The sequence below is a fragment of the Arachis stenosperma genome, chromosome 6, assembly GCF_014773155.1.
Source record: "Arachis stenosperma cultivar V10309 chromosome 6, arast.V10309.gnm1.PFL2, whole genome shotgun sequence".
NCBI lineage: Eukaryota > Viridiplantae > Streptophyta > Magnoliopsida > Fabales > Fabaceae > Arachis > Arachis stenosperma.
In genome coordinates, this window is record NC_080382.1 from 110,541,031 (window position 1) to 110,561,120 (window position 20,090).

At 33.5% G+C, this 20,090-nt stretch overlaps 1 protein-coding gene across 3 annotated transcripts; it reads right to left on the reverse strand.

The window, feature by feature from the left end:
* Positions 1-2,069: 2,069 nt before the first annotated feature.
* LOC130936500 (S-sulfo-L-cysteine synthase (O-acetyl-L-serine-dependent), chloroplastic-like) lies at positions 2,070-8,393 on the reverse strand. Of its 3 annotated transcripts, XR_009068119.1 has the most exons (11): positions 8,102-8,392; positions 7,588-7,697; positions 7,249-7,306; positions 6,827-7,090; positions 6,571-6,708; positions 5,992-6,043; positions 5,817-5,866; positions 5,436-5,495; positions 5,090-5,170; positions 2,452-2,638; positions 2,070-2,331 (listed from the first exon to the last, which is right to left on the reverse strand). XR_009068119.1 is itself a non-coding variant. In XM_057866577.1 (10 exons), exons 1-10 carry the CDS (start codon positions 8,333-8,335, stop codon positions 2,558-2,560), a joined length of 1,092 nt encoding a protein of 363 aa, XP_057722560.1. In that variant the 5' UTR covers positions 8,336-8,393; the 3' UTR covers positions 2,070-2,557. The 3 variants fall into 3 exon arrangements, 2 of the variants coding, with proteins under 2 accessions (XP_057722560.1, XP_057722559.1); XM_057866577.1 differs by having other exon boundaries at positions 2,070-2,638; positions 7,588-7,661; positions 8,102-8,393; XM_057866576.1 differs by having other exon boundaries at positions 2,070-2,638.
* Between the last annotated feature and the right edge of the window lie 11,697 nt (positions 8,394-20,090).

A 20,090-nucleotide genomic window follows, 5' to 3' on the forward strand; every position in this document is an offset into this window, starting at 1 on the left:
CAAGTTAGTTAAAAATTTGGTTTAAAAATATTTAAACACCTACTTTTATTGAACTTATAATACACCATATGTCCATATCTAATCTTAGCATTTTCCATAAAACATAATTCGAACACTAGTTTATTTTGTGTTAACCTTTAATTAAATGACGGTTGGTGTTAATGGTGCAGTTAAACCTATTACACCCGTTAGCCACACTAAATAATGTTTAATATAATTTTGTACCTAACTAAGCATTATTGCATGGCTCTCATCATCTCATGTGAGATAAGAGCACCCCACACTTGTCATGATCTTCCTCAATAGGCCCTTCCCTTTTGTACAAGACAAATAATTGGGACCACCGCAAAAATAAATAAATAAATAAATAAATAGAGGTTAAGATGCTATATGTGAATTGTGAAGCTCTTCATTTTACAATAGGGCTATATGAAGAAAACCATAGAATTGATCCTTTTCTATGGTTTTAACTTTTTAAGTTTTAACTATATAAACAACTCAGCTATATGGGAAAATTTCAAGCCAATGGCATGAAAAGACTAAACGAGACTAAGGACAAGATACTAAATCATTGTTATTGGCCCAATTACTATGTGATCCCACTGCCTTCAATGCAATTTAGGATTTGTCCTATTCATGTAATAAAAGATTAGGTTCTATAAGCCCCCTTTTTATTTTTAAAAATAATATTTTTACACTTAAATTGGTATTTCATATTTAATTTATAACTATTAATTAGATTGTGATTTTAAAGGTCCCAAAATCGAGCATCAAAAGCTGGAGAATTGAAAAATCACAGTCATCTTTTATCTAATCCTTTGATATTCCTAACTATTTGAACATGTCACCAGAATAACAGTGGTCACTCCCTTTATTTTACCTATCTCATCTTTATTGTTATTTAAGTTAGTGTTTTAAGTTGACACTAATTTTAAGCATACAAATAACATTTCTTTTTCTTTTTCTTTTCTTTTTTTAATTTTCAGTTTTTCTTTTGTCTTATTTCTCTTTCCTTCTCTCTCTCAACATCGATGCCATAATGTGGAAAATGAAGTGGTTTGCTTAGTATAAGTCCACAGCATTAATTGGCCTTCAAAATTAGGCTAAACATATGGACCAGTGATGGCAGAAAAGGAGTGGCGATTCCTTAAAAACGTGATGGAGAACATATTTATTTTTATTGGAACCAGCCTATGAGAGACAAATGTCAGTTTCAGAGATAATAAAGATTCTGCTATCCTACCTAAAGCTTAGTGTTTGTTTAACCTTGTAACATTACTTGCAAGTATGCCAAAAAGTAAATAATGAAAAGTCGCCCAAAATAGAAGGGAATTTCAAATGGGAATTCAAAATTTCATTTGTGTAGTTGCATTCGCCTCCTCCATTATGGGACCTAGAAAAAATCGATCCAAAGTGCCATGTCCATGTGTTCTTTCAACCTTTGTCTACTGCGACTAGTACTAGGTGATGTTGCTACTATATGCTAGATTTTTAAACCGGAGGAGGCAATGCTGCTACATGTCTCATCTAGATGAAAAAAATAAAATAAAATAGAAAATACAATCATGATCATAATCTAGCATATATTGGTTAGATCACATAATAAATCTATTATATATTTTATAGTATCTTGCTAACTCGTGTTCTAACAACATAATCTGCTAATCAAAACTAGGTGAAATTGTTTTCCATTCGAGAGTTAGAGAGATTACTAATACTATCAAGATTAGGTGAATACAAAAAGCTAGAATTTTCCTAGATGATAATTATTTTGACCAGCTCTTTTTAGAATTGATTTCATGAATATTGTTTTTTTTTCCTCAATTATCATCGTCACATAAATTTGATGTATGACTATTTAAGCAAATTAGCAAAGCTAAGTAACTTTCTCAAGTAGTTTCATTCTTACACTCAATACTTTTCATCATAGTTTCTGTGCTATTTTTAGATTCAATATGCAATTAGTACGCAAGCACTGAATAAAAACATTAGTATAGTGCAAACAAAACCATTATCATACTCTTGTCAGTCTGTGATGCTTCCATATATGTATTTCTACACAAACAGGATACATGATAGGACCAAGCTAAAATAAATTATAGATATATATAACAAGAAAACCTTATCCCACTTGGTGAAAAAATTACATATATAATAAAAAACATGGTATAGGAGGGAGAAATAAAGTCAATAATGAAGGAAGGTGAAGGGTATTAAGGCAATGAAAATAATAAAAATGAAAAAGAAAGGGGGCAAAATCAGGATTGTACATCAAATTAGGCCATGCATCATCCTGTTTCCCAAGAACTCTGTCTCATTCAAATTATTCATCTGAGGCAAAAAGTCCAAAGATGAAAATAATACAAAATATCACTGTTAATGTGTACATAATGTGCGTGACTAATAAATAAATTCATTAAAAAAAAGAAGTATGTGATTATAGTATTATACCTATACCGTTTAGGGCTAAGGCAGCTACTTTCTTGAATGGTGGCATGTAAACTACTCCAATATCCAAAAGACGAGTCCAATTGTCCACATCTTTAAATGGTGATTGTTACATTTTCTGAACTTCTTCATAGATAGAATGGAAGAGAGGACTTGAAATATATCTCTCACCAAAACTAGGGAAAATGACCTTCAATTATGGAAAATCAGAAAAACATTCTTAACAAGAGAATAATTTCTTTGTTTCTCATGGAATACTGTAAAGTGCACCATACACATAAGTCACAATGATCTAATTACAAAGCCAAGGAGATAAGAAAACTAAAATAAAATAAACACATGTTAAGTTGTTAACAACCTAACCTGGGCCCTCTAGAGAGAAAAATAATGGGCTTTTTCAAGGAGCTATAATGATCCAAATCCAATTACAAAGGAAACGTAGAGAGAAAAATTGACTATAAAATGAGTCTACAGCTTAATCTAAATATAGGCAATAAAAATAGCGAAATTTGTTTCTATTCACAATACCTATTATATTAGTTGTATGGGAAAATTTTCCGAATGCTTTCTTTTATTCTATCGGTATCAGAGAATGTTTGGTTAACTTAAGACGGCAAAAGATTCAAAGTGCCATTACAAAACATGTTTTTTAAGTTTTTTAATAACTGCTAAATAGTTCGTTTATAATTTTAATTACAAATTAATCTCATATATTTTATTTAATCATAAAAATTATTTTTTATTTTATAAATTATTATTTTATCATTCATCTATTATGTTTATTAATAATAAAAAACAAAAATAATAACGAATTAGATCTTCCATTGATCGTAATAACTTTTTGGCAATCTCAATCAATTAAAAGTTTATCTTTGATCGATTACATCCGTCGAGGACTTTTGAATCGTATTTCTTAGAAAATCAATCGATTGGATTAACAAAACAATCGATTGAAAGTTGTAAGGCAGTATGGTTTTCGCAAAAATCAATAGATTGGTCATATTACCCAATCGATTGAACGATGACTAGAATGTGGGTTTTTATATAATTCAATCGATTGTTTATATTATCCAATCGATTGAAGGCCGCTATTAAAATGATATATGAAGGTTTAATCGATTGGTATGATAATAAAATCGATTGAATTTTGTACGTGACTAATGGTATATTCCAAATCGATTGGTATGATCATTCAATCGATTGAAATGTGACGTAAATAAGTTTTTTCTGCATTCAATTAATTGGTAGGATAATCCAATCGATTGAATTTTGAATCACCGTTCTCAATTTTCATATCGTTTTTATAAATTTTGAATTGCGCCGTAACTAATGGTTTATAAATCGATTGAGTTATGGGAAACTTGAAATTCAATCGATTGTTTTATTAATCCAATCGATTGATTTTTTAAGAAACACGATTTCAAAATCTTCGACGGATGTAATGGATCAAAGATAAACTTTTAATCGATTAGAATTGCCAAAAAGTTATTATGATCAATGGAAGATCTAATTCGTTATTGTTTTTGTTTTTTATTATTAATAAATATAATAGATAAATAATAAAATAATAATTTATAAAATAAAAAATAATTTTTATAATTAAATAAAATATATGGGGTTAATTTGTAATTAAAATTAGAAATAGACTATTTAGCAATTATTAAAAAACTTAAAAAAAAAAACATGTTTTGTTATGAGATCATTTAATGGTATCTCATTTAATGGTCCAAACGACCATCAAATCCGGTGCCACTTAAGAGGTAGAAGACTAGAACTATAGGGTAAAATCACTTCTATTACACAAAAGTGTCCTCTAATTTCACCCTCGCCTTTTACCCTCTTACCAAACAAAGCAATCTTGGGTACACCTAAAAACCCCAATGCTAAAAGTGATTTATAGACCCTAAACAATGTATACACTATAAGGGCTGGGATGTTGCAGATTGGGCCACAATTGACACAACCCAATGGGATGCAGGGATCAAAAAATGGGGATTCAGTAAGGTATATGAAACCACTAAAGTTTTGGTCTAGTAGTCATCATGTATGCCTTGCAACAAGTGCACTCGGATTCAAGACTTGGCTAGGCCAGGTAGTGGATGGAACCCTTAAATATTGTGTGCGAGTGTAATGTTGGTGAGTTTGTAATGCCTAGGATTGGAGGTGTCCAATCCATTTGACCAAAAAAAAAAAAAGTAAGGTATATGAAAGAGCAAGAAGGGAAAAATTGGAGCAGCTGAGGCTAGGCACAGATGGAGGATTTGTATGCCTCTCATCAAGCTGCACCAGGGTTCAAATCTCAAGAGTGGAATATAGGACCCTTTCTACTTCTAGTGTGAGTGTGGTGTGTGTAGTGTAAGACCAACAAAAAAAAGGGAAAAAATAGGAGGAAGTTATCAAAATGGAGCATGTAAGTGAGAGGGGACATCTCAGGAAATACATAAGGAGGTTGGCTGGGAGAGGAGGCAGTTTCCGGCATCATTTTGGGAACGAAATTGGCTTAGAGCTTGATCCTTAAGTTGTTTCTTCTACACTTTTGCATAGTAAAAATTGATATATACAAAATTTGAATACTCCAGAGCATTTGCAATGATGAAAACATAAAAGATAGCCAAAATATTTTAAGAAGAAATGAACTCACCACGATAAGTTTCCCAGAATTCTCTGGCCGTCTTGCCAAACTTATGGCAGCTGCAGCTGCAGCTCCTGAAGAAATTCCGACCTATAAAGAAATTTGAAAGAATTATAATGAATGTTATAAAATCCAAAAAACATACTTCTTTGTAGACGTTGCAATATCCAGCAACATGCTAATCCAAAGAAAACCAATAACTAAAGCGAATTCTACATCTAGAATCTAGACTTATAAACAATTAAAAGACAGAAATAAAACTAAATACAAAGTAACAACTTTAGAGAAAATTGACACTAAAATTATGAAAATAAAAGAAATAATAGTTTCAAAAATACTTTAAATGATAACTTACCAGCAAACCTTCTTCCAACGCTAATCTCCTAGCCATTTCAATAGCTTCAACATTTGTAACCTGTGTCCTCATATGGCAAGTTAGTTTGTGCAAAATAATTTACTTAAGCAAATTATTAAGATCAAAGGACTGCATACTAAAAGAAAAAGCTAGTAATTATAAAGTTTTAAGTAGATGACACTCCAGGAAAGAAAAATAAAGCATAATAAAATTCAGTAGTTGTTTCATAATTGAATCTCTATATCACCCAAAATTAAGAAAATCATAAGGTTTGTTCTTCAGTATAGAAATGCCAAAGTAGAAACGAACTAGCAATGAAGTTACAGTGAACAAAAATAGAAATGCGAGTATAAAACTGAGGAGGAATGATTTTATCATTACCTTGATAACTTCGTCGAGCAGTTTGATATCCAAAATGTTTGGCATGAAACCTGCATCAAACATTGGAATACAGTCAACAGCTGAGAAGAGAATCAATAGCTTGAAATTAATATCAAGAAGCAAAACAGTTAAAAAAAGAACGAGTGCATTTATGAACTTTGCAAAAGATTCATACCTGGATTGTCTCCTGAGATTATACTTCTGTCAGCAGGTTCCACACCAACCACCTAAGAAAGACATAATAAAGCATACTGTAATGATAGGAGAAAGATGATAGAACAATCAAAGAATCACTGGCTCTGTTAAATGCAAGCAGCAGATTAACCATATGGCATAATTGTCTATACATCTAACCAATGGATACAATTCAAGTCTTAATTTGGAAACATAATCAAAATTAATGGTTTAACCACACATGCAAATAGTTGTACAAATATTCTCTGTTTTCTTTCTAGTCCCATTTTTCCTTTCATAATCTTCTCTTTCTCTCCTCCAACATAAGAACAACATAATCATAGAGCCTATTCTTAGGGATTTAGAATATGAAAATGATAATGCACAAGTTATCATCATTTATGTATTTTATTATTCCAATTCAATAACAACTGCACCTAATTTCTTTCAAGTTATGAAATTGGAATTCAGGAGTCAGGACCCCCTGTTAGTTTAAAGTGGAAGTCAATGGCACAACACCAATAAGTGTATTTCACTAATTTGAAATAACAAATAATTACATTCAAGGCAGTAATTGAACCTTTATGTTGGTGTTCATCATTTTCAGGTAACGTCCAGTGCCGGTAACAGTGCCACCAGTTCCAATACCGGCAACCAATACATCAATATTACCAATGGTATCCTCCCATATCTCTGGCCCTGTAGTTTCGAAGTGGATCTGTAATTTGTGCACATAAAGCTTAACGACATGTATCTTAATTTCAGAAATGCACCAAACAATTTAGAACAATAGCTATCCAGGCAAAGGTCATATATCTGAGAGTTTAGACTTAAACCTTTGCATTATTCATGTTATCAAACTGTCTAAACATGTAAGCATTGGGTGTACTTTGAACAATTTCTTCAGCTTTTTCAACTGCCCCTTTCAATCCCTTTTCTGCATCAGTCAAAACAATCTCTGCCCCAAATGCACGCAAAAGGATTCTCCTTTCAAGATTTACGGAAGCAGGCATGGTTACTATAAGTTTGTACCCTTTTGTTGCTGCAACAAAAGCAATGCCAAGTCCTGTGTTTCCAGTTGTTGGTTCAACTAAAACAGTCTGGGGAATGCATAATCGGAAATTTATTGAATATCAAACATCCAAACCTCAACTTCGGAAAGAAAATTACATCACAGTTCATAGTTAATGAAGTTTTAAAACTAGCTGGAGAAGCAAATATCACATTAATCGGTAAGCCAAAAATCATCCCAACTTACCTTCCCCGGAGAAATATCTCCAAACTCTTCTGCATCAGACAACATACTAAAGCCAATTCTGAGATTTTGAAACATTAACATATGTCAGTTCATGATGTGTCCCCAATTCGACAATCGAAAATCATATAACAAAATGCCAAGCTGAAAATTTAACCGAAATGCAAAGTAATGGATAAATTATTACTATGCCACACCGACAAGTTTCCAATAAAATTATTAATGTGATTACATAACTTATCTGATTACCGATTCTTTAACAAAATAATATCACATCAGAACAAACAATCAAAAAATTTATTTTATGTACAGTATATACATTGTGATGAATACAACAATTACCTATCCTTGACACTTCTGCAGAGTTCCATAGACTCAAGTTTTGCAGCAACGTTTGCCACACAACCTTCTGTAACCTTGTTGAGGTACACCATTGGAGTATTTCCAATCAACTACATTAGCTTGCATTAAAAAAAATATTATTCAAATTAATACATCTATCCATTAAAACAAGATAAACAAATGCCCCCTGTCAAAACATAATTCATTCATCATTTTTACCACCATTGAAACAATTAGTATTATTATTAGTGTAGCAACGGATTTCACAAAATTTCAGTTCCATAGATTCCTAACATGCTTCAACTGCAATTCATGTATTCCTGAGCTACGCTAAGCTTCTACTGCTACTAACCACTTTGTGTTAATATTGCAACTACCGAAATTTCACAAACAGAGAAGCAAATGATGTAGTTGGAGTTAATTAAAGTTTAAATTTGATAGGATAAAGAACATAGGGACTTGAAATTTATAATTAATTGAAAAGCTAAAGAGGAATTGGTGGAGAAGTGCGAACCTGGGTGACATCTTCAGCAATGTTGACAGTTTCGAGGCCATGTCTGGTGGCGCCGGAGAAGAGTGGCGGCGCAGCCACGGAGGCTTTGAGTTTGGGATGAGAAGAACCGCCACGGGCACGACAGTTGGGTTTGAAATTGAGGCTAATGAGAGGGTGGCGAGGGAGTGAAGGAGGAGGAGCGAGCGGTGAATAGGAAGAAGAGAAGCATGAAGATGATGATAGCGCCATTGTCATTGTTAAAGCCACGGCAACAAGCTCGGCTCATGTTTTGGGATTTAAGATGGGTTTTGCAATTTTCTTCTCTTTTCTTTTCTTTTTCCACCAAATAATAAAGTTACACACACAAGATTATACTCCTGCCAAATTACACAAATTAACTTTTTAAATGGGATGGCTAGAATCATTGTATGATGAATGATGATGTAAGGGCTATAATTTCTATGGACCGTTTAAATAATATAAAATAATTAAATTGTTTGGAGTAGGTTCGAAAAATTAGAAGTCTTAATTTAAAAATTTAATAGTGATATTTAAATTTAGTAAATTTTTTTTAGTAGAAAAATATAATTTTCAATAAAAAATATAATTTTTAGCGAAAAATTGTGTAAAAATGTATATCGGTAATTTAGTCTGTAATACCAGCTTAAGTCTGTCCAGTAGTAAGAATAATAAAAACCGTAAAAAAACTCAAAAAAATTTTTAGAATTGAAAATTGGACACTAATTTTAAAGGTTTTGGCCCAAAGTGGGCTAAAAAAATTAAAAACGCAAATGGGTTGGACGGGACCAAGTTGAGCCCAAGTCCAACATATAAAAGCATACTTAATGAGCTTTTCAGCTCATAAACTACACAAAGAGACACACACACAACTGCATGGAGAAGGAGGAGAGAGAGAGTACTATTCACCCTCACCTTTATTCGCTTGTTTCTCGAGCTATGGTGCTCCAATTTGCGTGTCGTCAATTGCTACGCAAAACTCTTGTCGAGCCCGTCAGTTCTAGCTAAGCTTTGTAGGTAAGATTTCGAATTTTGTACTCCTTTTCTCTGCCTTGTCCTAAGAAATTCGAAATTCAAAGCTTGAGTTTTGAGTAGATTTTTGTGTTTTGGTTGTTTAGGTACTAACCATTAGTGAGGAATTGTTGGATTTCATCCCCAATTTCTGTGCACAATGTGAGGTTTCTCATAAACCCTTGTAGTTTGGTATATTGTGAATATTAGGTTTTGATTTTGATATATATGTATGTATGTATGTATAATTATATATATATATATATATATATATATATATATATATATATATATATATATATATATATGTATATATACTTATATGCTTGGACCGGTTATCTTCGCGAACCGGGTCTCGAGCTTCGTTATTTGTATTTTGGCACTCTTCTATATATACATACCCATATTAGCTTATCTTTTTTCTGTTTGGCTTAATTTATCGCTTCGTGAGTGTTGCGCTTTTCAATTTAACGATTTTGATTTACCCTTTTTTCTTCAAAGTCTCCTAGTTAAAAAGTTTTTTTCACTATTATTAATATATAATTTTATTTTTAGAGGTCGAAATACCTCACCACCTCTGTCTTATGACTTAAGCATAAGGCTCTGTGTGGTAGAGTGTTATAAATGGCACGACGACAAGATGGAGGCCGGCGATCATTGCGAAAACGAGATGGAGGCCAACAAGAGGCAACGACAGAGAAGGTTGAGACTTTGAGCTCTTTCTCTACCGTATTTGAGTGTTGTGAGTATGAGAGACTAGGTTGGGGAGGGGCGAGTAGTGCGGTGCCGAGATGCCGACCGGCGAGAGGCGACAAAAGAGAAGGATGAGCAAAGCTCTGTCTCTATCAGTGACGGTGGTAAGTGTGAGAGTAGGGTTGTGGAGGGGGGCTTGAAGACCATTAGGGTTTTTCTTTTTTTTTTAATATATATAAATACAAAATGAAGTTGTTTTGGAGGGGAAGTTTGCCAACATGGCAAGAATCAGTCCAGCTTAGCTTTTCGATGATGAAAAGTGTCTTAGAGACTACTCTGAGTCTTGGAGTGCAACTTCCACGACAAATTTGAGTAACTATTAACTTCAGGGACCATTTTGAGACTCAAGTGTAACTTCAGAGACCACTTTAAGGCTTAACTCGAAGAAAGACTAAATCATGCTCTTATTCCCTATTTTTCCTTAGATGTATATTCCTCTTCAAGTGCCCCTAGCTTAAGAAAACGAGTACCTTTATTCATATGCTAGAATCTTCTAAGAGTAATACCTTCTTAAGTGAGTAGCATTTCATGTCCTTGGCGCTTTAAGATCATCTAAGGTTTCCAATTTATATGCCCCTTAGCTAAGAACCTCTCTAATTCTGAAGGGTTCTTTTCAATTTGATGAGAACTTTTCATCCAAAGGTATTGAGGATCCGGCATTTACCTGTTTCAAAGCCAAATCGAATTGTTTGAAATCCCTAGGTCTCACAAGTTATATCTTCTTGCCACTCTTTATTTCAATGCTTGTTCATCGAGATTAGCCATTGATCGTACTTCCTCAAACAAGTTCATTTTAACCTTATCTGTCGTGCTTCCTAGGACCATCCTCGGACTAGGTTTTTTGATCCTAAATGGGATGACAATCTCATCTCCATAGGTTAATTAGAAAGGCGTCTCTCCAGTTGAAGATTGTAGAATTGTACAATATGACCATAACAATGTACTGAGTTCATCAGTCCACAAGTCTTTATTCCCACCCAGCATTTTTTCAAACCATTTAGAGTTACTCAATCTATTTTGTAAATTAATCTACTACTACTATTAAAAACTTAACTTTCCCTAGGCCATGAGAAAGTGGTCCCAAGAATTCCATCTCCTATTTTGCAAAGAGTCTCGTCAAAATCACAGATACCAGCTCATGAGGTGGCAATTGGTGCAAATTAGAATGCAATTGGCACTTTACACATTCCTGCACATAATCCACTGCATCTTGGATTAATATCAGCCAATAGTATCCAACCTATATGACCTTCTAGGCTAATGACTTTCCTCCTACGTGATGTCCACTAGGGGTGTTCGCGCTGCGGTTTGGTTCGGTTTTTGAGAGAAAAGTCATCCGATCCGATCGTCTAATTAAACTACGATTCGGTTTGGTTCGGTTTTTTTATCGAAGTCATCCGAACAACACCAAACCAATTAAAATCGATTTGGTTTGGTTTGGTTTTTTTTTATTTTCCAATTAATTATAGAAAAAAAGTCTAAAAGTTGCAGGAACTACTAGAGCCAAGACTGAAATATAAAAGAATAGTGAAGTGTAAGCAACTAACAAACATTAGTATGTACACTTCCATTCAAACATTCCTAATTTCATGTACTGATTGGAATTGGACAAAATGCAGAAATTTCTACTGCAAATTGTACAACTTTTCACTTTCACCATTAACAACAAAATGTTATGAAGGCTATGACATTCATGACAAATCAATGGAACTTCTTCAGTAAAAATTAAGTTCAATTAATCATGAAAATGAGCAAGAGCTGAGGGCTGAGGGTGGAGCAAAATACATTTTAGGAAGGGAAAGATAAGAGCCAGAACCATTTCTCTAAACAATTTATAAAAAGAGTAGTATAATAATACAGAATCAATATATATAACATCTTAAAAATACAAAAAGAAAAGATGTTAATCCATTAATGACAGCATAAAAATAATAACTAACAACCAACTAAAAGGTGAGAACCAAGTATATTGGTACTGGTACGTGTTTAACCAATAACCAGCAGAAGCAGAAGCAAAAATATCAATAAGTTGAACATAAAAAATCAAGGGAAAAAAAGATTAACAACATGATAAAGATTGAAACTATAATGAAATAAAAAATCACAGAATCTGCTGTTTGGTAAGTTTTTCACAGTATTGGACCCAAATCCTCCATCCAAGCCAATAAATCTATTTCGTGCCACAATCCCTACAACAATGAAACAGACTTCCAAAAATCAATAACAAATACTAGAATCCGCAACCGAGACATGTGTAGAAAGACCAATTATCTTAGACAATTGCACCTTCTGTTCATCAATTATATTGATTCCAAGATCTCTTCTTATATCCTGCCAAAGACCAATATCAGATAATGAACAACAAATACTAGGAATCAACAACAATGAACAATGAACAACAATGAACAAATAATTAAAAAAAAAGAAGCAAAAACACAACAAAATAAAATTACTAGCATTCAGTAACAATGAACAATGAACAACAATCAGCAACAATGAACAAATAATGAACAGCAATAAGCAACAATGAACAAATATGTCTAATTAACAAGAAATTAACAAAACCCTAAACAAGAAATTAACAAATTTGAACCCAACAACTCAGAAGCACAGAATCAGAGTTATTAACAAGCAAATTAACAAAACCCTAAACAAATCCTGCAACTCAGAATCACAAAAATTATAATTAACAAAATCAAACCCTAACTATTTCATAATTATAAACCAAATATGTCTAATTGCTTCAGATACATAGAAGGAGAGAAAATCAAAGCTGAAGTCAAGTGGATGGGAATGAGGAAGAGCATTGGAAGAAGGCCAATCGGTGGCTGCTGTGTTGTGGGTGGCCAGGCCAGAAACGTAGTTGTACTGCTATGGGTGGCCACAAACGGTACTGTAGGTGGCCAGATCAGTCCTGTTGGTGGCGCTGGGGTGTCGCTGGACGGTGCTGGCCTACTAGGTGGTGTAGTGTCTATAACCGCGAGGGAGGTGCTGGCTAGGGCTGGGTGGTGCTATCCACAAGGAAGGGCTGGGAAGAAAGGTCTGGTGGCGCTGGAAGGAAGGCTTCGACGGCGCTACAAGGTGGTGGGAGGAAGGGGTTCGAGTGAGACTAAGAATGAGTGCAGAGAGCGAAACTGAGAGAGTGAGAGTACAGAGTGGCTAGGTTTACGTTTAGTGGTGGGGGTTAGGTTAGGTCACGTTAATTGGGGGTGGGGGTTTGGTTTTTAGAGTTTTGTATAATACTGGTTCGGTTCGGTTCGGTTAGGGTTTTCATTGTCAGAACCAAAAACTGAATCAAACCGCAATAAAAATAGCAAAATATGTTTTTTTCGGTTTTCGATTTGTTCGGTTTTTGATTTTCTCGATTCGGTTGGTCGGTTTAGTTCGGTCCGGATCGGTTTTGAACACCCCTAATGTCCACAATACTTTTCATGTATCTCTTGCAACACATAATTTGTTTGTTATGGAGCCAAAAACTTGAGCAAAGGTTGAAAAAATCATCTGTCACATAATTTATAATGCCATGTTGTGCTACTTTCACTTTTAATCTCTTTGCCTTCTTTGAAGCATTGGAAAATTTTCTACATTCTAAGTATGACAAAATCAGATCCATCCAAGTTGGCAAAGTAATCGAATGGGAAATTGTAACCTCATTAAGAATTATTGTCTACTCCTATAGAACCTCTTGAATCAGAGTATAAATTCCATTCTCAGGTTTCATACATGTCAATTTAAATAGAACGTCCACCCTTGCATTCTTCTCTCAGGAAACATGATTTATAGAAAATGATTCAAAATCCTTAATCAATCTTTGTACCTTGTTAAGATACAACTGCAATAATGGATCTTGTGATTGATATTCACTATTAACTTGAGAAGTCACGATCTGAGAATCATTGTACACTAGAATCTTGGTGCTACCAGCATCACAAGCTATCAATAACCCTTCAAGCAAAACTTTAAACTCAACTCAGTTATTAGATATACAAAAATCAAATTTGATAGAGGCTCCAATAACCACATAATCATCCTTTGTTAGAATGAAATCAGCTCTGCCACTTTTATAGTTTGAAGCTTCAGCAACATATCATTACCAACATTATATCTTCCGACTTAGTTTGAGTGATCTCAACTAAGAAATCCACCATGGCTCGAGCTTTGACAACATTTATGGGCTCATAATAAATGTCAAATTTAGACCAACTTAACATTCTTCCAACTAAATCTAGTTTTGGTAATAATTCTTTAATCGGTTGATCAGTCCGCACTGTAATTGTGTGACTTTGGAAATATTAGCGTAACTGACATGCCGATGTTAACAAAGAAAAAGCAAATTTTTCTAATTTAGTGTACCACAACTCGAGACCTTAGAAAATTAAATGGGTTGTTGACGTTTATCATCGCTTTTTAAAACGAGAATAAATGCTAAAGTCTCCTCTTTAATAGGGAGGTATATATATAATGCCTTCTTGTTTTCTGATTTAACAAGTATTGGATGGGAGGCGAGGGCTTCTTTAAATTTTTTAATGCCTTTTCACACTTCTCTATCAACGAGAATAGGGCATCCACTTTCATTAAGGAAAAGAATGGTTTGGCCTTTTTAGTCAAGGCTCCAATGAAATGAGACAATGCTGCTAATAATCTCATGAGCCTTTGGACTTATTTCAAAGTCTAGGGGATTGCAATGTTCAAAATTGCTTGAAATTTTTCGAAATTGACTTCATTCCCTCTTCGAATTACCATAAACCCGAGAAACTTATCTCCCCAAACTCCAGAAGCACACTTTGTTGGATTAAACCTCATTTGATTCCAGCAATATATCATTGCCAACATTAAATCTCATTTGACTTTATTTTTATCAACATATCGTCGATATAAATCTCCATGTTTTTTCCAATCTAATATGTGAAATTGTTAGCCATCAATATTTGATAAGTCCCCCCTTTTAAATTTTAGAGTTCAAATTTCAACGGAAATGGCAAATTTCTATTTATCATAGTATATTCTTTCACATCCTTTCATGTTTGAAACTTCTCCAAATTTCCATTGGGCTTGAGTCTTGGCTGTCCTTCAACTCGGGTATCAAGATCCACCAAGAACACTCCAATTGCTTCTTTCATCCTTCTCATAAGGCTTACACTTGTATCATTACATGTTATAGCAACCATTCTATCTCCTCGGATGGAAGCAACCGGATCGTCCAACATAAGGTATTGGATGACAGAGAACTTTGTGAAAACAAAAGATGAAATGTTATTTATGGGTTTTCTTCCAAAAATGACGTTGTAGGTAGTTAAATCCTTCAAAACCACAAATTCTGCTTGAATCACTTTAACATCCTTACTGTCTCCAAATGAAATCAAAAGATCCACTGCTCCATCTGGCTTTATGTAGTGATTATCCAAACCTCTACCCCAAACAAATACTATTTCAAATGATGATCTTTTAGTCCTAAAACGTCAAAAGCATTTCTAAACAATAGATTATAATATGCAAGAGTGTCTAGAAGAATGCTCTTCACGAATCCATTTTCAAGATTTGTAGTGATCACATGATGTTCATCATCTACTAATGATTTGAACTTAAAGTCCTTTGCTATAAATTTGATGTCAGAAAATTTTTCTGCTTTCTATGTTTTAACAGTGAGAACCTTTATATCTTTTTTCAAAGAAATCTAGGACTTGGGTTGTCCATCTCTTTCAAATATAACATTCACAATAGCTAGGCCACATTATTCACCATTTCGGGATTCGGTTGGTTCTGGGGTTTCTCCCTTCACGGTCTTCATCATCCCCTCGCCCCTGAGGTGGCCTTGCATGCTGTACAAATCCAGGGAGTTTACTGTCCCAAATTGCTTGGTTCAAAGGATCCTTCAAATTAATGCAATCCTTAGTTCTATGCCCATGGGATTTATGATAATCACAATATTGTGATTTTTCCAAAGACGCACGAGATATGATTTGACAAGGCTTAGGAAATATACACTTTTAGGGGATTTGTTGATATACTTCAGCTATGCAAGCACTCAACGGGTATAATGATTAAACTTTAGTTTTGGCAAATGAGATCAAGGAGGCTGGTTTGAAGGATTTGTCAAGTTCCCGCCTTTTGAGGGTTGAGAAGTCCAGATTTTTTATTTAGTAGAGATAACATTGCTAAGATCTTCGTCCTGCATATATTCCAAAGGGATCTGTTGTATTTCCTCCATACACTTAACGTCTTTTGACGTCAGATGGCGTCTAAAATCTCCTTCTAACAAACCATTTATAACACACAATCGCACGACTTTAGGTGTTCAAGTATTAACCTTTACAAGCACTTTATTAAACAGATTGAGGTAAGCCCTGATACCTCAACACACTGCTCCATTCCAAGCAATGAGATTGAATGTTTTGCTTGTGCCCTTCTAGTGGTAAAGTGAGCAAAGAACTTATACTTGATATAAAAAAAATAAGAGATAGAATTCAAAGGAACTAAGTCAAACCACTCCATGTTGGTCCATGTAGTCAATGGGAATGCCTTACAAGTAAGGATCCTCTATCCCCTCCAAATTCATCATAGCTTCAAAAGCATCAATATGCTTTTGGGGATTCGTGACTTTTTTATACTTTATATCTGTCGACTTGTCAATATTTTTAGGAAGCCAAACTTGTAAAATATGAGAGGACAATAGGTTTTGCCGATAATCAGGTGCTCTCGACTCTTCATCTACCTTCTCAAGCTCTTACTTCTAGATGTCGTTCTTCTTCTCTTGGACTGTACTGAGCGAGATGCAGTTTAGGACTGTCTACTGATCTCCTGAGTTGTGTCCCTTTTTGTCCTTCAAAGAAAATCATACCTTCTATTACATGGTGAGGGTGAGAATCATCAATCATCATTCCTACTAGGCGACTGCTGGTCTCGACTTCGATGTCATGACGTGTCATCACAACTTCTAGACATAGATAGATGAAACCTTTCCAGTAACTGATATTGTAATTGTTGAACGTGATGCCTCATTTCCTTCATAGTGTGTACATAATTATTCCTGAAACCGGAAAAATGGTGCCCTTTTGCATTACGTCCTTGACGACGCCCCATCTAAGTAGATTTTACGATTCTGATGTTAATCGTTGTTATCTTGGTCAGGAGTTATATCAGTCTTATGCCTATCACACTCTTCCCTTCTTTCATGATTGGAAGTTATGGGTGTGAAACTTTCAAATTTGTGTTAACATCTAGTCAACCATAGTTTTCAGTGAACAGACGAACCAAATAGTGAGACAGATGGTCCGAGCTGAGGAGATGACGGAGAGCCTCCTTTCTACCAATGCTTATAGTTAGGTCGGAAAGAAAACCTATAAAGACACTCCAATACTTAAGTTAGTAAGTGTTTTAGTTGCAAAGTATTTTTTGTATACCTACCATTTCTTTGTTATACATTGTCTTTATATTTGTCTTAATTAATACGTTATTGGCAGAATAGCCTTTGATTCGACTTAATTTTCTCTTTATATCTTGACATTATGATATCTTTACATTTAATCCCTATCTCATCAGATTCTAAGGCAACTATTCCTTTTGTTGCCTTAATTTATTCTTTGGGATATTGCCAAATCATTGGGCCTTACTTGGTTTTTCGGATATTAGGGTCTTGTATGTAACAGTTACATTGTTATTATATTTAAGAGATAATTATAAGAATTTAATTTTGATATATTGTCACTGTAAGGTAATTTTACATTATATTGACCGCTTGAATAATCATTTAAAAGAATAAATATAATTGAATAATTGTATATAATATTTTACACTATTAATACATTAAAATTAACTTCTAATTATAATTATAATAATATAAGAAAATAGAACATATCATTATAATTATTGAAAATATATGACAAAATAATTTAACATTATTGACAAAATTTAGTATAACTAATCATTAATTCAAATCATAAATAACGTTGAAAAGAAAGATGAAAATTGATGCACTACTATATTTTAGACATTTAGTAACATTTATCTCTTAACATTTATTAAAATGTTTGTAGTTATGACAAAATTACATATTAAATAACATTTATGCTAAAATGTTACCAAATGCATTTAATTTTTTAAAAAAATGTTACCTATTCCTAATTCACTTATTCACATTCACTGGAAACAAGCAAAACTCCCCACTCGCAAAATCAAAATCTCTCACTCCTCACATAAAAATCTCGCTCATGCTTTACGTGTTTGCTTTGATCTCGATCTCACTCTTGCTTGATCTCGATCTCAATCTCGCTCGATTCTTGATCCCGCTCTCGCTCGATATCGCTCTTGCTCGCACTTCATCTCCTTAATCTCTCACTCTGCCTCCTCGATCTCACTGTCTTCCTCCTTAGTTTCATCATGATTACTGCAATGCTCTGTACTTCAACCACAGGCTACCTCCAATTCACTTTGTTCTTCAATTTCTCATCTCAAATTTAAGAGCAAGCTCATCGGTAGCATTTTGTCTCTTATTTAATTTTTTTATTCACTCTGTTCTTCAATTTCTCAGCTCTTGCTGATTTCGATCCAGATCTAAATTATCGCTGCTCGTTGTTGCTGCCTCTGCTTGCCACGCCTGCTATCATCATCGTCACCATCATTGTTCAGGTAGGCCATCCGTTGATACTCAATGTGCTAATTTAGGTTATGAATTCATGGCAGTTCTTCAAAGTGCTAATTAACTTATTTCATAAAACTGATTTTGACCTTGTATTGGTGGTTGAGTATTTTGGATTTTTGACATGGATTTCATCTTGCTGTATTTTGTGTATAATTGGATTCGGTTCAGTTATAACAATAGATTCGTCTTGTTCTACAAATTTATAAAAAGTTGATTAGCAAAATTTGGTAAAAATATTATTATGGTATGAAGAAATTATTTGATTCATCAATTATTTATTATTTTTAATACCTTAATGCAAATATCCTTAAAGAGATTTTTAGTCTTGTTGCTCCTGTACTTATGCATTCAGATTATTTCAATAATTCTGAGGGAGTAATCATGGCATCTCAACATTTGTTATTATTTTCTAGCTATATATTTTCTTATATAGTTGTCAATATACACAATATTAGTATTATTATCCTCTATGATCTATGCACAACTATATGTTGTTACATCGTGGCTAACGATATCTTGGAAAATAATAAAATTTTTAAAAGTCAAGAAATATATGAGATTTGGTAGACTGAATCCTACTTCCAATGCATGAACACAATATTTATGGTGATTTATGTTTGCTTTCTTCATCTATAAAGGTACTTGGCAGTTATTTTAATTACTGGTATCATGCCTTCCTCCATAAGCATTTGGATCTGACGGAACGAATATTTGTAGTTAAAATGTATTGACTGAAACTAGTTGATGCACATATTTAATCTTTGAGATAAATTGGCAGGGTTTTTTTCTTTCTTTTGACATGTATATGGTTCTTTCTTGTTGTCGCAACCATAAATATAAGGTCAATTTAAAATGGTGACAATTCTAAAAAGTCGTATCTATATAGATACTTTATTCAACAAAAAATTTGTTAGAAAAAAGTCACTGCTAAAAATGTAAATTCTAGTAGTGTGTATACATCAAAATTATTTTTCTTTTCTTATGGTTATCGAACTTATTCAAATCCTAGTGAAAATTAATATCATGTCTACTTAGTTTTCATGATAATAATACATTAATATATTTGATTTTGTGTGGAAATACTATGTAATGGAAATGGGGATGTGAGCTTAATTTTCATCAACATAGGAATGTGTCGAAAAACTTGACACATGATTCTCATTCAAGTTTTCTGAAGAGTTTTATATCTAAATTATTATTGTGAAAATATTGCATAATTGCAATCCTCTGGCTCAAATAGATAAAATAGTGTCTTTTAGCTACAAAATGTAGCACAGCTCCTCCCTTGTCATCACTAGACCATGTTGGTATGCTGTTAATGACAGCTTACTTGTTTCTTATACCTTCTTTGATTTAATTATTGTTCCTGAATTTGCAAGACATTGTCAATGAGCACTTAAAAAGATTTTTTGTCGCTGAAATTGTGAGAGAAAAGATTTTTTATAGCAATATTTAAAAATATTTTGTTAATTATAGAGTTCTAAAAGATATACTTGAGTTAGATTATCATGGGCATTCTAAATATGTGATATTTAAGTGCGATTGATTTCAAAGTAAAAAAGACAACTTTGGGTTAACACTTGTAAATTT

What these genes read in the sequence shown, in the direction of transcription:
- LOC130936500 (XM_057866576.1), bottom strand. Translation starts at nt 8,335, where the DNA reads ATGACAATGGCGCTATCATCATCTTCATGCTTCTCTTCTTCCTATTCA. An exon ending in AATCTCAGGAGACAATCCAG is followed by an intron (nt 5,867 to 5,991) that starts GTATGAATCTTT and finishes TGTTTGATGCAG; the next exon opens with GTTTCATGCCAAACATTTTG. An exon ending in TGCTCGACGAAGTTATCAAG is followed by an intron (nt 5,496 to 5,816) that starts GTAATGATAAAA and finishes ATGAGGACACAG; the next exon opens with GTTACAAATGTTGAAGCTAT.